This window comes from Chrysochloris asiatica, unplaced genomic scaffold (assembly GCF_000296735.1).
Source record: "Chrysochloris asiatica unplaced genomic scaffold, ChrAsi1.0 scaffold00033, whole genome shotgun sequence".
NCBI classification, from domain to species: domain Eukaryota; kingdom Metazoa; phylum Chordata; class Mammalia; order Afrosoricida; family Chrysochloridae; genus Chrysochloris; species Chrysochloris asiatica.
Window position 1 is genome coordinate 23,264,644 of NW_006408551.1, and position 17,277 is coordinate 23,281,920.

Below are 17,277 nucleotides of genomic sequence, written 5' to 3' on the forward strand. Positions count from 1 at the left end.
GAGCTACCCAAGGCATTTAGAGAACCTGAGAAGGCCATTTAATATTTTTATTTTTGGAGAGAAATCTCAGCTGTGTGGGTCCTCTCATATCCCCTTCCTCATTGTATTTAGCTAAACTGCCATGGAGACCTGGCTCCATTTCTGCCTCATTCCAGACACTTTCCAAAGGCCAGAGATTCCTGGGTAGGAAGGGGAAGAAATCTCTCCAGAAAATGAGGCAGGCACACTCACCTGAATTCCCGAAGAGCAAGCAGGTAAGAACCGCCATGTAAAATTCAGCCTCCATTTTCCACTTAACAACGGTTCATGCTTCACTTGGGGTAAAAAAAAAAAAATCTCCCAGATAAGAGAAGCAGAGACTAGGAAGGAAACGTGCCTTCATGGTGGGGGGGTGGGGAGAGGGGGAGTCAGTGACGAGCACTTCCTCCTATTGAATTGTTTGGGGGCGTTTTACACCAGTGTCCTTTTGTCTGTTTCCTTAGAATGAAGGGATTATGATTACCTCTTTTTTTTTTATTTAGGAAAAAATTCCAGTCTCCAGAAGCAGTATAAAACTCAGAAGTCTTAGGTCTCCACCCTTGGAGTATGACTACTTCTGAACCTCAAAAACCAAGAAGGGAATTGTAATCACAGATAATTGAATGTTCCTACAGCATTACATCTTTTCAGGTGATGTGATTCTGCTGAATAAACACAAACCATGTAGTTTCTGAAGGGTCTATGACAAGTGATATGAAGCTGTAAACATGTACTGTTTGTATAGTGATATGCTCGGTGCCTATCGAGGAAAACCACATAACCATGCTACTTCTAGATTGTTATCTCTGTGTAATGGCAATATTACATGAGATTGTTATCTCCACTGAGGCGATGCAGAGACCAAAATTAAAACCATCATGTTATCTACTCCAGGCCTTCCCAAAAGATAATGCTCTCTCTCTAAACAGGATCAGGGAAAAACATACACTGGACTCAATGTTTAGTATTAAGGGTAGTTTATTGGCAATATGAAACAAAGTCAACATTGTTGCACTACAAATTGATATTTGAGCTCAACACCTTGTGATTGATGGGTGTCGGTACTTTAACTTGAAGTTGTCCTTCGAGCATTAAAACCTTTCAGAAATTTAAGGATATACATGGAATCATCCTTTTGAACAACCTCTGGGAAACAGAACAGGTTGCATCATTCCCAAAGGCATTTCCCTTTTATTGGAAGAGAGATTCCAAGGTAGACAGCAAATTCAAAAATTCTCTCAGTAAAAGATGGACACATATTTAAAATTCTTGATAGTTCATAGTTACTACAAATTTGTTTTCCCTTTTTAAAGTAAAACTACTCAGGATGTAGTAGAAATCACTGGATAGAGTCGTGGAGCAGAAGTCACCTCTATGCCCAATAATAGAGAGTAAATACATACATACTGAATGACAATCATTGTGCTCTGTAATTGATCGATAGGAGGTACTATAAATACACATTTAATAGGTAACAGTATCAAGACACATTTCCATATAAAATAGTTACTGCTTTTGTTTTTTTCCAAAAACAAGTACTTATTTGTTAAAAATCCATTATCAATCACTTGCAACAATTAGCAGCAAGATTCTGGGAACTGACATAGGTAATAGCACTTAAATAGGAACAGTTTAACACCTGACAATTCCATTCACAAGACAGATTTTGCAAACAAAGCATCTAAACACAATGATAATTTCTTCAGCAGCTCTTCAAGTTGTCATCTAACAATTTGTGTCAGAGCGTAACATACATACATTCTGTGTGGCAGATAGGCAATACAGACAAAACAAACCTCACCTCAGCATGTGTGAGAAAGCTATCATTCCTCCTTCAGCATAGGACCTTCAAAATAATTTGGGGATGCTTACAAGTGCATTCATATACACAAAGGGTTGACAATCTTAACTATGTGCCAAGTCTTCCACAATCCATGCCACAGGTTGGCTTTGGAACTTCTCTTTCCTTACATTTCAGAGAGCTCCTTCTAGAAGCCTCAAGTGGGTAATTTGATTAATCACCCTAAGAGATTCATGGTCACGGAAGTCTTCAGTGTGTTAGTCACTGGACTTTTTCTGCTGAAAGTCTGCTCTCATATAGGCACAGAGCATGATGCACAAATTCATACTGCTCACTGGTTTGGACCATTCCACCCCTGCAAGGAAGAGAAAAAACATCTTTTTGCTAATATTCTGAAATCTCAAGTGACACAGAGACCAATTCAAGATAGTGGATTTGCCAAAGATAAACAGAATGGCTGACTTACTATTCTTTTGTTATGTCTTTCACCTGTGCCCAAAGGACTCAACTGCCAAACTTAGTATGTTAATATACATAGAGGGTTTAATACAATGCCTGGCACTTGATTAACATTACTTTCACATCAGCTATTACTGGAAAGGTTAAGTACTTGGACTAGAAATCAGGCTCTCTGTCTTCAAATTTTTCCTCTGTCACTTCTTAGCTGTGTGACCCTGTACAAGTTCCTTAAAACCTGTGTACCTCAGTTTCCTTCTCTGTGTTAAAGTGGAATACTGGCAGTAACAAGTCCATAGGATGGTTGGAGTGGGTTAAATGAATTCAACTCCAGTTTAGTATTACTTCTCAGTTGCCTTGTTATTCAGCTTATATTAAAATGGTTTATGCATTTTGATTAAAATTAACTGAAGTAAAAGCCAACTATGAAATGTTGCTCTTTTTGCACATAAAAAGAAAAGCTACCCTGGAATAGCTTGTTTGAGGATGCTAAATGGAAACAACTTTTGCAGTGGAGCAGGGTGTGTACTGGGTATCTCAGCACAATAGTGGGTGGGCCTTTTAACCAGATGGAAAAAGGGAATTGGCTCTTGCTTTTTTCCTTTTGTTATCACTATTACCATCCCCAGTTACTCAGCATGGCCTTTGTCAGTGGATAAGTACAAGACAGCTGCCTTCTAAAGCAATAATGGTGTTTCTCATAATTTTATGTATGAAATAGCTATATCATTTTTTGCTCTATAGGACTTTTTTGCTTAGCAAGTCTACCAGACTCTAATACAAGACCACTATTAGTAACTCAAACAGGTACTAATAAGTTCAAACAAGTACTACACTTAACAACAGTAAGTGCTTTGCAAACATAAAGTTAATTTTGAAATTGTGTTTTAGCCATTTCTTCTTAGTGACTGTTGGTAGCATTCAAAATAAAAATTTCTGACCACTTAAGCAATTGAACGTTAAAACTATTGCCTCCTTGAGACATGATTTCTGGCTAATGGCAATCACTAAAATTGGGCTTGTTATTATGTATACTGGTCAACCTCTGTAAACAATGTACTTACAAGATATTAAAATAGCAAGGAATTCACCCTTCAAAACCAAAACTGATTCTTTAGACAGATTGACATGATGCTAAAATGATGTATTTGGCAAGAAATAAAGAGGTAAGTACAGTTTTCGGTGACAGTAACTGATTGACAGAAATATTTAATCAGTCTATCTCTCCTTAGAACTGTGTATACTTTGTTGTACTAAAAGCAACTTTCTAGTCAAAGTATTCTTGGTCATAAGATGACAACAGAAATGACCAGGTTGAGGATGTGGTAACCCTTCCTCTTCTTAGCTGAACTATGACACAGGGTACACCTAAAAAACAGCAGGTATCCAGAAGATGCTGACTTTGATCATGAAGTTAGGTAGCTCCAGCAAAATACAGTAAATACTAGAGTAGATCCAGAGAGGTGAGAAGTGCCTCCCTTCCTCTGACATTTGACTGCTCAGGGAACCGTTACTTTTCCCACTTGAGCTGCAAGCGCTATGTAGAACCTCTATGTATCCCATGTCTTGGGCTTTATCTGTGAAGCTCACTTTGAAGCAAGATTTCTCCTTCTTGTATATGTTTTGGACAGCACTGTGTGGTGAAATATTATAGAAACAGCCTTTCTCAAGGTTGGCAGGAAAACTTTTGACTCCCTTAAAATAAATCTGCCTATTTCTAACTTTCATCCCACTGACCCAACTGAAATAACCCCTCAAAAGTCTTACAGCTTCTCTTGTAGTCACATAATAGCTCTCTAAATCTTGGAAAACAACCATCAAAGTCCCATAATCTTTTCTTCTCTAGACTAAACATCCTGTGCTCACTCAATATTCTCTACAGCGAGATTTCCCTGGCTTTCACCAATCTAGTCTCCCTTTTCTATAGACAATTTTATCAAATAAGACCTTCTTAGAGTGTTGTGTCTACTTCACATGTAGTCTAGTGAGTGAAAATATTTTCTCTTGACCAGTACATTACAGACCAAGGAAAGCCTCAAGTTTGCATTTGCAGTTCATTGGATGTTTAGGTGCCTAAGTGGTGCCTGGCACTCCGCAGTTGCTTACCAAGCATTTTAGAATATTGAATGATGGTGTGGCGGTGGTTATGCACCATGGAGTCGGTTCTGACTCATAGCGACCCTGTAGTACAGGGGTTTGAGGCTGTAAATCTTTATGGGAGCAGAATGCCTCATCTTTCTCCAGTGGAAAAGCTGGTAGTTTTGAACTGCTGACCTTGAAGTTAGTAGCCCAATTCGTAACCACAACGCTACCAGAGCTCCTGAATGAAGGTTTAGGTTAATTAAAAAGTCTGCATGATTTTTTTAGAATGTGAAAATCACAACTCTCTCCTATCCTATCTGTATATATTGACTTTTTGAAATTAAATGCAGGACTTTCTTTTTATTCCTAGTAACTTCAACTTGCTAGTTTTAGCACAAGCTTCTTATGTACTAAAATCATGATATCTCTCATTCAATATATTAGTCTTCCATTTCACACTACCAGCTTGAGTCTTCCAGGTATTTAATAATAAAGCATGGCTTATATCTCTTCATGAAAATCATTTCTAAAAAGGTAGAAAAAGTAGGACCGAAGTAGGATATTTATTATGAATAATTTCATATCATATTGTTGTTGTTAAGTACCGTGGAGTCGGCGCCGACTCATAGTGACCATGCACAGGATTTCCAAGGCTGTAAATCTTTATGGGAGCAGAACGCCTCATCTTTCTCCCGTGGAACCGCTGGTAGTTTCGAACTGCTAACCTTGAGGTTGACAGCCCGATTCATAACCACTATGCTACCAGAGCTCCTTTCATATTATGCATTGTCTATTTCCATTCCAAAATCATTCCAACAAGGCCATAGGTTCTTTGGTATCTAGCATAAAGTCACTGTCTTTGCTTATCTGTGACAGTGAGAAATATTTACTAGTCCTGGGTAATACTTGTTAAAGTAGGTTATTCAGACTGTGCTGTCTTCATGTCATGTGAAATCAGATTATTAGTTAAAAGAAGACTAAGACAGAGCCTTTGCAGTGTATAGGACCTTTTGGTGGAATCCTGAGCCCTATCCAGAACATTCTGAGGTGACATTCCCACTAGAAAGGACAAGCAGACCAGCCTGGAACAGCTAGAGTGACAGGAGATGTATCTTCAAAGAAAGATCATCAAGAAAAACCCAAAACAAAAAATGGCAGCATGATTGGCTACTATAAGAGTTAGCAAGTTGTTCACCAGGAAGCCATCAAGGCAAACAATCAAGTCCCTTCAGGACAAACTCCCCTCTAAGACTGAAACTCAAAGGGAACACATGAGCAGGCATGTGAGCTTGCTGACGACCACATTGGTCTACTACTGGTAAGTGGAAGAAGGGGAAAGGCACCAACGAAGAAATGGGCTGACTTCAACCACATTCCAAAGAGGAAGGACTGGTTGGCCCAAGTGTGGTGAGACCTGGGGACACCTGAGCCCATGTATAATGACATAGCCACAGAAGGCTAGAGCTGAGAGTGAAGCATCCAGCTGATCTGTAGTGAGGGGAGATGCACAAGAACACCCAAACTTGTAGATAGTATTCATTTGACCTAGCCTTGATGGCTTGATAATCAGAAGTCAACTAGAAAAAGATAAAAATACATTTTTTTGATAAAGGAAATGAGGGTAAATTGCTACAATTTGATGAACTTGACCTATATTCATGGAGGTAGTAGCTCTAAATACCAACAGAGAGGGAAGGAGTCTTCACATCAAGCATCTATGCTATCCCCTTTGTACACAGGGTAGATAGGGATGGGCAACTTAGATACCGGCTACCTAAAATGGAGTCCTGGTTTGGCACTGTGGGTTAATGCACCAGACTGCAAAGCTGTTTGAACTGCAAGATCAGCGGTTCAAGCTCACCATCTGCTCCTTGGAAACCCTATACAGGGTTGCTATGGGTTGGAACTGACTTGATGGCACTTCACAACAACAACCTAAAATGAGGGAGCAATAAAAGCATGAAGTGACTGGCTTACAAGCTTTCAAGAGGGAGTTTAGTTTAAGAGTGTGTGAGGGAAGATAGAGTCCCCACTGAAGAGTTTTTATCTTGTCTAGATGGGTCTGGTAAAAAGAGATGGGGATAAGATTCTTATGATTCAATATGAGTAATTGTTATCATGACTAATTGTGACTGTCATAATTGTAAAAGAAGTTTTGTAACAAAAATGGGGGAGTAGTTAATCTTACAGTCCAGATACAGAGGACCCTAGGACCATCAAGGGAGAAGAGCATAAGTGGAATGTGGAACCTTATCCAGAGAAGCAGTGACTCCAGAGATGGGGGCAGAGATGTGGACATAGAGAGAGGGAGTGGCTGAGGACTCTAGATTAATGGGAAGAGAGGGACTGAGAACTGGTGGCCAGAAGGCAGACTTACAGAACGTGCCCTTTGGTAGTGGAAATTATTATAAATGCCTGATTGTTTAAGAAAAAAAAAAAGATCTAGAATGAATAGAGAGAAATACTGTTAATTACATGGAGGGGATTATAATCATTGTAATGAAACAAGGTGTATTTGTTGAATGTAAAACTGATGATCTGCTCTGTAAACTTTTACTCAATTCACAATAAAAACTTAAAAAAAATAAAAAAGACTAAGAGCATTCTTGGAGTCTTGGTGTGGTGCTGTAGGATAACTGGAAAAGCACTGAACCTCAAGGTCTTTTTGAACCACAGGGTCAGAAGTTCAAACCCACCAGCCGCTCCTCTGAAACCCTATACAGGGTTGCTGTGAATCAGAACTGACTCAGTGGCACTCAACACCACCAACAAAGAGCATTCCAAATGTATTCACTGGAGCCTGGTTCAAATTTAGGGAGGATTTCACAGTCATCTTTGAAAAAATGTAATAAACTTCCAGTTTCCTATCCTGATATCTAGAATACTCTGTTTTACCTTAGCTGTGATTGTTACCTGCCATCCAGTTGGCCCCTGAATCATGGTTACCCCATGTATGCACTGCACATGCTGCTTTGTCCCATACCATTCCTATTATAGACTGCAAACAGGACTGTTGTGATCCATAGGGGTTTTCAAAAGCAGATTTCCAGGTCTTTCTTCCTACTCATTCTTAGCCTAGAAGCTCCACTGAAACCTAGTTAGCATTATATTGTTGTTATGTGCCATGGAGTCGGTTCCAACTCATAGTGACCCTGTACAGGGTTTCTGAGGCTATAAATCTTTATGGGAGCAGAAATCCTCATCTTTCTCTAGCGGAACGGCTAGTGGTTTCAAACTGCTGACCGTGAGGTTAACAACACACAAAACTCCACTGACAGATGGGTAGTAGCTGTCTTGGCTGGGAATCAAACTGAGATGTCTTGGCTGGGAATCAAACTGAGTCTCCTGCATGGCAGGCAAGAATTCTACCACGGCACCATAAATTCTAAAATATAGAATTACCCTGTGGATTTTGCTCACATAAAATGACAATAATGACACCAACTTCATCAGACTGTGAGGATTAAATGAATTAGAGTATATTAATGTCTTTGTTGTTGTTGTTAAGTGCCTTCAAGTCAGTGCTGACTCATAACAACCTTATATAGGGTTTCAGAGGAGTGGCTGGCGAGCTTCAACTACTGACCTTGTGGTTCAAACCGACATTGCAGTCTAGCACATTAACCCACAGTGCCACACCAAGACTCCATATTAATGTCTCGTCTAAGGCTATTCTCAGAATTCCAGGAGCCTAGGGTTCTACGGTGGTGCCTGTACACACAGCCTTGGCAGAGCTGAGGTGGAGGGTGGGCCCTTAGGACTGTCTTCTAATTTTAGCTTTGACTAGGACAGTTTTCTACCCCTTATTTGTTAGTTTGTCCTACTATGGTAGTTTGCATATTGCTGCTTATGTCATCAATATTTCACAAATCAACAGGGTCACCCATGGGAGACAAGTTTCAGTGGAGCTTCTAGACTAAGAAAAACTAAGAAAGACCTGGTGATCGAATTCTAAAAATTAGCTAATTAAAACCTATGGATCACAGTAGAACATTGTCTGACATACTTTATTTGAATGCCTAAGCTGGAGGAATCAGTTGCTAGAGGAAGACACCATATTTGGTGAAGCAGAAAGCCAATGAAGGTGTGGGAGACCCTCAGTGAGAGGGGCTGCAATGATACACTTAAGCATGCCAGGGAATGTGAGGATGATGCGGGACTAGGTGACCTTCATTCTGTTGTACAAAGGCACCATGCATTGACTTAGGGGTAGCTGTCTATCAAGGCAGTTCTGCTTTTTATTGGTTTTCTGTGGAAGATCTTGTCTGCTCTGTAGGATAAGCGCTGGACAGAGAACCACAAGGTTGGCAGTTCAAACCTATCAATCAGTCCGTGGTAGAAGATGAGGCTTTCTGCTCCCACAAAGATTCAGTCTTAGAAACCCTATCCAGAGTCTCTTTGAGTCAGAACCTTGATGGCACTTAACAACTGAAGAATGGTGATCATGCATTGTGGTTTGCTTAGAACAGACATACGACCCCAGTGTAATTAACAATAGTGCTGTCTTTCACCCTCAAAACTAGATGGTCTAGATGATAAATTATTGGCCATCCAAATTATGTCCCATTCTATGGTGTGGAAGAAAGTTTTTGTTTGTTTGTTTTACAAAAAGTGGTTTTGATTGTGGGACTCTGTGATTTCTTCATGGTCACAGAATATGAATATATTGGGTCTGACCAGGCAAAGTGGATTTACAGTTGCTACCCTTCCCGAAATGTCTGATTGCTCATATCCCATTAGTTTTGCCAAACACAAAAATCAAGGCAGTCTCCATCTCCATGCAGGAAAGCAGACAGCTGCATCAACTGGGGGTAGTCTCAGGTTAGAAGGAAGAAAAAAATGTAGCTTTTCCCTTTGCTTTTGGGAGGGTGTAAAGAAAAAAAACCAAATAAAACCCTGCAGATGCCCAAGAGAGAGATTTGGTTTTTAACATGTTAAAATTATGACCTTTTGTGACTATTAACTCACACATACAGAGAGCAACAGCCTTTCCTGCCACACCGACCAGCATGCATCCGGTCTAATCAGGAGACAGAAGAAATTCTGCAGCAGTGACTCACTTCTGGGTTAACAATGGAACTTATGCTCCTTTGCTTTTTATTATTTTCAAATCTGGAATTCTTTTGGTAAAGTTTGGTATAGTAAATTTAGAACAAAAAGTGTGGACATTAATGTGCCCCCTGGGTAAAGCGCTGAGAGTTTGGGTATGAGTTGAGTGTGGCTAATGTCTGTTGTAGTAATTCTGGTCCAGCTGTGCTGTGCACTTGGGTCCCTCCTCCAGAGGTTTTCTCTATATCTTTACACAGATGTCAGATTGGTGAGGGAGAATTGGACATGAATGTCTGGACTGACTCTGACCTGGAATTTAGAACATTCACCACCAGTCTGTCAGTTTGCTGTACAATAGTGGCTTCTGTGTTGCTGCGATGCTGGAAGCCAGGTCATGGATATTTTAAATTCCAGCAGGATCACTCATGATAGACAGGTTTTCAGGAAGATAGACTAAGAAGAAAGACCTGGCAATTTAATTCTAAAAATTAGCCAATGAAAACCTTATTGATCATAACAGAACACTATCTGACTTGCTTACTTTGGACATGCCCCATCCAGAAGGAACAATTGCTAGAGAAGATCATCTTTGGCGAAGTAGGGGCCAATGAGGGCATGCAAGACCTTTAGTGAGACTGGCCCAGTAGTCTAAATGGTGACCTGGAACCTGCTGGTGATTGTGATAATGATGTAGAACCAGGCAATGTTTTGTTTTGCTTCACATTAGGCTACTATGAGTTGGAGTCAACTCAATGACAACCTCACAACTTTCATAATATAGACATTTTCTCTGAAATAAGTGAGCTCCAAAGGATTTGTAGGTCACAAATGTCAGGATAGACCAAATAGTAATCTAGTGACAGCCTGGTCTAACTCAAACTCCGTTTTTTCCCCCGGAAAATTAGCCAGTTTACTTCTGAACACCCAAGTTAACACTCAATTCACTCTAAGTTGAGAACAAGGAAAATGTTGTCCTGGCAACCACTTGGGGGATTCAGTTGGCAACTCTGTTTTATGAAGAAGACCTCTTATTATGATCTCAGGAACTGTACCATCAAGTAAGCCTATACCAATTTCTAGGGCTCTATCTACAAAGGTCTTCAAAATAAGTAAACCAAAGTGATGAATTCCTGATCTTCAAATGGAATCTTTGAAATTCAGTAGTTAGGGGAATGCAGAGTGATATGGATAAAAGTAAGGTAAAGCATGGTAAACAAGATACTAATAGGTGGAGATTTGGGCTTTAGTTTTGAAGAAAGGAGTATCTCTGAGGCACATATTAGTTTAAGAAATTGATGGCATGTGTTTGCTATAGTAAAAGAAGAATAAGAGAAGAAAATCACAAAACTCAAGTGATTAATCAAACATTTAAACAATGATCTGACGCACACTGGAAATGCTTTTCTATCCTGTCTGGGAAGTCACAAGTAAAGCCTTTGAATGTCATTCCAAAATAAGGCCCCGAAGGGTAAGGATGTATGAAGACAACGGCAGATTTCACCACTGACTCTCCAAAAAGAGAATTAGACAGATTGTTTCCTGTTTTGGGGGGATAAAAAGGAAAAGGAAAGAAAAAAGCCTTGGAATCAAATATTCCTTTATGTGTTTTACTTCCCAAATTCTCCTTTCAAATTCTTCCAGTGGCCAGAGGTGCCAAATTGTATTAAAAGAAATATGACCAGGAAAAAGTTGCCTGAGGTGGACCTGCAACTGGTCTAGCTCCTTTCCTCTAGGCTAGATGTCTTCTGGTGATCATGCGTGACTGCACTGGTGTTCTCCTGTAACATCTCTGTGTGATGAGATAGTTTCTGAGTTTCCTGGACCAGACTATTACAACAAATGATTGTTATTTTTTTTTTAAAGGGGACAGATACTCAATGTGTAAAGATCTCTGTCACTATTTCACACTGTGAAACCTTGGTTTAACTAGCTACATATGGTAAAAGTTGGGGACTTTAGCATGGTATTGACTGGAATTCTTAATTAGGTGGTATACTCACAATAATTAAGTCATATTTAAGGGTAAAGATGTTAAGCAGATTATGAAAGCATTTTCTAAATAATAAAATATGATTACACTTTGTTTTTCACTAGAAATTTTGAATATTGTTGACCTGCATATGTATGGTAAGCTTCTGTTAACAGGAAAACTTGACTGAGCAAAATATCCTTTTCCACAAATATGCTAGCCAACAGTTCATTGTGCTTCACATATTTAGATATTAATAATAAGTAATCTAAACTGAAATCATCAGCGATAAACAGTTTTCTCTAGTTTATACAACAACTAATTCAGGGTCATTGTCAAAGACAGGATTAGAAATGTGAACTTCCTTTCTCTTAATCTTAGACTTAACCCATTTAGATCTTCTATTAAGAAAACAATAGCCTTTGAAATGAAACAAGCCCATACTTTTTAGCCAATCTAAGTAAAGCAAACTTGTTAGCTCAGCTCAGGATGTTATTTAAAAAAAAAGTCAAAATTGTTTATGTGATGTTGAGTAAGTTACTCATCCCTTTTAGGTCTTGGATATCCCCTTAAGAATGCATTTCTATAACATTTGGAGAATAGGAAAAAAAAAAAAAAAATTAACATCCTTTTACTAGAAGGTGTTGATTCAGCAGATGAGAGATGAAGTCTGGCCTCCTTGGCTTCCAAGGAGCATTCTGACTGTACTTTCAACACAGATTGGTTTGTTCTTTTGGCAGTCTGTGGTACTTTAATATTCTCCTCCAACACCATAACTCATATGCATCAATTTTTCTACAGTCTTCTGTATTCAAATATATTATTATCGGATGTTTACCGCTGTTCCTCTTCATTTTGAGTTACGCCCATCAGCAAGTGAAATTCCCTTAGGCTTTAAGCCATTTGCATCATCACCGTCAATTCTACTTTGAGGAGGCAGCTCTTCCTTAGGTGTATTTTGAGCGCCTCATCTTCCAACAGTATTCTGGTGCTCTTCATCATGTTTCAATATTCAATATTCTGGTGCTGACAGTATTCCACAGCTATTTATAAAGGTTTCAGTGATTAAATATTCAGAAGTAATCTGTCTTTCTTTCTTCCTAGTCTGTCTTCATCTGGAAGCTTAACTGAGGCTTGTCTACTGTGGATGACCCTGCTGGTATTTAAAATGCCTGTAGCATAGCTTCGAGAATGACAGCAACATGCTAGCCACCACAGTACGACAAACTGACAGACAAGTGGTGGTGTGTATGTATTACTAGTCTTCAAATGTACACAGGTGGTGTTGTGAGTTAGATAATGAAAATTTACAAGTATTATGGGATTCAAAATACAACTCTCAGGTTGCAGTTGAGATCTTTTACTCTTAAGAATAGGGTACTCACTCATACCTGAAGAAGCAGCGGATATTGACATACTCCAACTTTTAACATGTGTAAACAGAGAGACCTACTTGTTGTTGTTAAGTGCCAAGGAATGGCTGGTAGGTTTGAACTGTGGACCATTAGATTCAAATTGACCTTGTAGTCCAGTGCTTATCCTACAGTACTACATCAGGACTCCAAGAGATCTAGAATGGACAAGCTATCACACAGGAAATTAGGACCAGCACCCAGACTAGCACCAAACCCTTGCCATTTATTTACTACCGAGATCTCTGCTGCCTCATTCTTTAGTAGTTCCACTTACCAGTCTCAGCAGCCAGGGCTCTATCCCAATTAATATTTTAATTAAAAATGAATACCATGGGAATGAAAAACGGATTCATTAATGCATTCTAAATAAAATACTCGTGGGTGCCTTGTACTGAATTTGAACTCCTACTAAGAAAAAGAAAGGAATTCATTTTAGTTCAAAATAATGCTCAAAAGTATTATTCAAAGGCATCACAGATTCATGAGTCTGCAATGAGATTGTGGCCTCTATTAATAGAAGTTGCCCTAGGCCAATAAAAATAATGACTTGCCAGAGAATGAGAAATCTACCAAATGGTGTTGTCATTATTGTTTTACTGGAAACATTCATTCAGCACAACACTCTCATCTCTAAACTGGACCATCTGAACTCATTGCTAAAACTCAACATAGTAAAAGTTCATGATTTGCGTAAAAATTACTTGTCCTTGAATTGCTGAATAATAAGGTTGCATTAAAAAAAAATTAGGATTTCTATCATGCCTAATCCTCAAATTATTGACTTACTGGTCAAGAATAGGTCCTATTTCACATGTTAAAATCATTGCCCTGTATTTTTCATTGCTATGAGCAAGACCCTGGCTCTTCTCAGAGAAGGCAGCTATAAGTGGTGGGTGTGGACTATAAAAAGAAGATGGGGAATGTGCAGCTCTCCACAGGGAATGTGGGAGGCCACTGTTTCAAAGACTAGGAAAGGAGCTTATCCACTAGTAGAGTAGAAAACATCAGCGCTCTGATATTTTAGCTCATTCTATTCTTTACTACACTCATCTGGAGGCTCCTAGTTAGCTTGTCCCAACTCTTACTCTCCCATTGTAATGATCCATGTCCAGACTCAAAGTTCGCTCCGTGGCAGAAATGGTTTGTGCTGAACTATGGACTTCCGGTGTGGCACTGTAGGATCAGTACCTGACTGTGAAACACAAGGTCGGCAGTTCAAACCCACCAGCTGCTCCTCAGAAACCCTATATAGGGTCACTATGTGTAGGAACCGATTCAGCGACACTTAACAACAACAGCAACACTGACTTAAACTACCACATGTCTGTCAAGTTTCTCCCACTGTGGTGACTTGAGTGTTACTGTAATGCTGGAATTGTGAATGGTGGCAGGGTCAACCATGGTGGACAGGATTCAGCTAAGTTTCCAGAGTAAGACAGACTCAGAAGAAGGAGACAGACTACTTTCGAAATACTGTTGTTGTTAAGTGCCATCGAGTTGATTCTGACTCATAGTGACCCTGTATAGGGTTTCCTAGGAGCAGCTAGTGGGTTTAAACTGCTGACCCTATGATTTGTAGTCCAGTGCTTATCCTATATCAGAATAATTCACCACTGAAAACCTTATGAATAGCAGTGAAACACTGTCATATAGCACCAGAATATTGAATATTGAAACATGATGAAGAGCACCAGGATATTGTCAGATGTAGTGCTGGAAGATGAGCCCCTTAGGGTGGAAGGCACTCAAAATATGACTGGGGAAGAGCTGCCTCTTCAAAGTTGAGTTGATAATAATGATGCAAATGGAGTAAATCTTTCAGGACCTTCATAGTTGCTGATGGAGCACAACTTAAAATGAAGTGAAACAGCTGCAAATATCCACTAATAATTGGAACATGGAATGTACAAAGTATGAATCTAAAAAAATTGGAAGTTGTCAGAAATGAAATGGAACATCCATTTCCTGGGTATTAGTGAACTGAAATGGACTGATACTGGCCATTTAAAATCTGATGATCACATGGTTTACTATGTCAGGAATGCCAAATTGAAGAGGAATGGTGTTGCATTCATCATCAAAAAAATCATTACAAGATTGATCTTGAAGTAGAATGCTGTCTGTGATAGAATAATATCCATATGCCTCCAAAGAAGAACAGTTAATACCACTATTATTCAAATTTAGGCACCAACTACTAAAGTTAATGATAATGAAATTGAAGAATTCTACCATCCTCTTTGGAGTCCTGGTGTGGCGCTGTAGGTTAATGCACCAGACTACAAAGCCATTTGAACTGCAAGATTGGTGGTTCAAGCTTACCAGCTGTTCCTTGGAAACTCTATACAGGGTCACTATGGGTCGGAACCATCTCGATGACACTTAACAACAACAACAACACAATCTTCTTTAGTCTGAAATTGATCAAACATGAAATTTAAATGTATTGATAATTACTGGTGATTGGGATGCAAAAGTTGGAAACAAAGAGGAAGGATCAGTCATTGGAACATATAGCATTGGTGATAGAAATGATGCTGGAGATCTCATGATAAAATTTTGCAAGATCAATGACTTCTTACTTCCAAACACCTTTTTAAAAGCAACATAAAATACAATTATACACATGGAGACTTAATTAGATGGAATACACAGAAACCAAATTGATTGCATCTGTGGAAAAAGATGGTGGAAAATCTCCATATCATCAGTCAAAACAAAGCCAAATGCAGACTATGGACCATCAATTGCTCATATGCAAGTTCAGGCTGAAACTGATGAAAATTAAAACAAGTCTACAAGAGCCAAAATATGAATGACCTTGAACATATCCCATATTAGAGATCATTTTAATACAGATTTGATACACTAGACACTAAATGACTAAAAACAAGAGTTGTGGGATGATGTCAAGTACATCATGTTCAAAGAAAGTGAAAAGTCATTAAGAAGACAATGAAGTAAGAAAAAACCAAAATATATGTCAGAAGAGACTCTGAAACTTGTTATCCAGTGCAGTGATGATAAAGCAAATAGAAGAAAAGAGGAGGAAAACAGCTGAACAAAAAATTTCAAAGCGTAGCTCAAAAAGACAGTTAATATTATAATGAAATGTGCAAAGATCCAGAGTTAGAAAACCAAAAGGGAAGAATAGACTCAGCATTTCTCAAGCTGAAAGTACTGATGAAAAAATTCAAGCCTTGATTTGTAATAATGAAATATTGGACAAAATTTGGACAAAATATTGAATGATGCAGGAAGCATTAACAGAAGATGGAAGGAATATAGAGAGTCATTGTACCAAAAAGAAATGGTTACTGTTCAACCATTTAACAAGGTAACATATGATCAAGAGCAAATGATACTGAAGAAAGAAGTTCAAGGTGCACTGAAGGAATTAACGAAGAACAAGGCTTTGGGAATAGATGGAATATAAATTGAAATCTCTCAACAAACTGATGAAGTGCTGTAGGCACTCACTCATTTATGCCAAGAAATTTGGAAGTGAGTTACACGATCAACTGATTAGAAGAGATCCTCATTTGTGCCACTTCCAAAGAGAAATGACCCAATGGAATGCGGAAATCATTGGACAATATCATTAATATCACATGCAAGTAAAATTTTTCTAAAGATAACTAAAAAACGGCTGCAACAATACAATGACAGAGAACTGCCAGTGGTTCGAGCCGGATTCAGACAAGGACATGGAATGAGTGATGTCACTGCTGATGTCAGATGGATCTTGGCTGAAAGCAGAGAATACCAGAAAGTTGTTTACTTGTGCTTTATTGACTCAAATGCTTTTGACCACGTGGATCATGAAAAGCAGACAATGTTGCAGAGACTGAGTATTCCGGAACAACTTAATTATACATAGATCAAGAGGAAGTCATTCAGACAGTGCTAGAGGACACCAAATAGTTTAAAATCAGCAAAGGTGTGTGCCAGGGTATTCTTTCACCACACTTATTCAATCTATATGCTAAGCAAATAATCTGGGTTATATGAGAAAACATGGCCTCAGTATTGTATGAAGAAGACTCATTAACCACCTGTGATACACAAATGATACAACCTTGCTTTCAGAAAGCAAAGAGGGCTTAAAATACTTATTGATGAAGATCAAAGACCATAGCTCTTCATATGGGTTGCACCTCTACGTAAAGTAAACAAAAGTCCTTTCCACTGGACCAATAAATAACATCATGATAAATGGAGAAAAGTCTGATGTTGTCAAAGGCTTCATTTTGCTTAGTATTTTCAATAGCCTCATATGCATGTGAAAACTGGACATTGAATAAGGAAGACTATAGAAGAATTGATGCATTTAAGTAATGGTGTTGGAGAAGAACAATCAAATCTGTATTGGAAGAAGTACAACCAGAATGTTCCTTAGAAGCCAAGGCATCCAGACGTAGTCTCTCATACTTTGGACATATTATCAGGAGAGACCAGTCCTGGGAGAAGGACAACATGCTTGGTAA

The 17,277-nt window shown here is 38.9% G+C and overlaps 1 protein-coding gene across 2 annotated transcripts in view; it reads right to left on the reverse strand.

Annotated features, from left to right (window-relative positions):
- Nucleotides 1-972: 972 nt before the first annotated feature.
- The window catches only part of PTPRR (protein tyrosine phosphatase, receptor type, R), a 444,293-nt gene continuing 427,988 nt past the window's right edge, over nucleotides 973-17,277 (reverse strand). For both annotated transcript variants that reach the window (XM_006859557.1, XM_006859558.1), the window contains one exon: nucleotides 973-2,174. In XM_006859557.1, coding sequence (XP_006859619.1) covers nucleotides 2,081-2,174 — 94 coding nt within the window. In that variant the 3' untranslated portion in view covers nucleotides 973-2,080. The remainder of the gene's footprint in view (nucleotides 2,175-17,277) is intronic.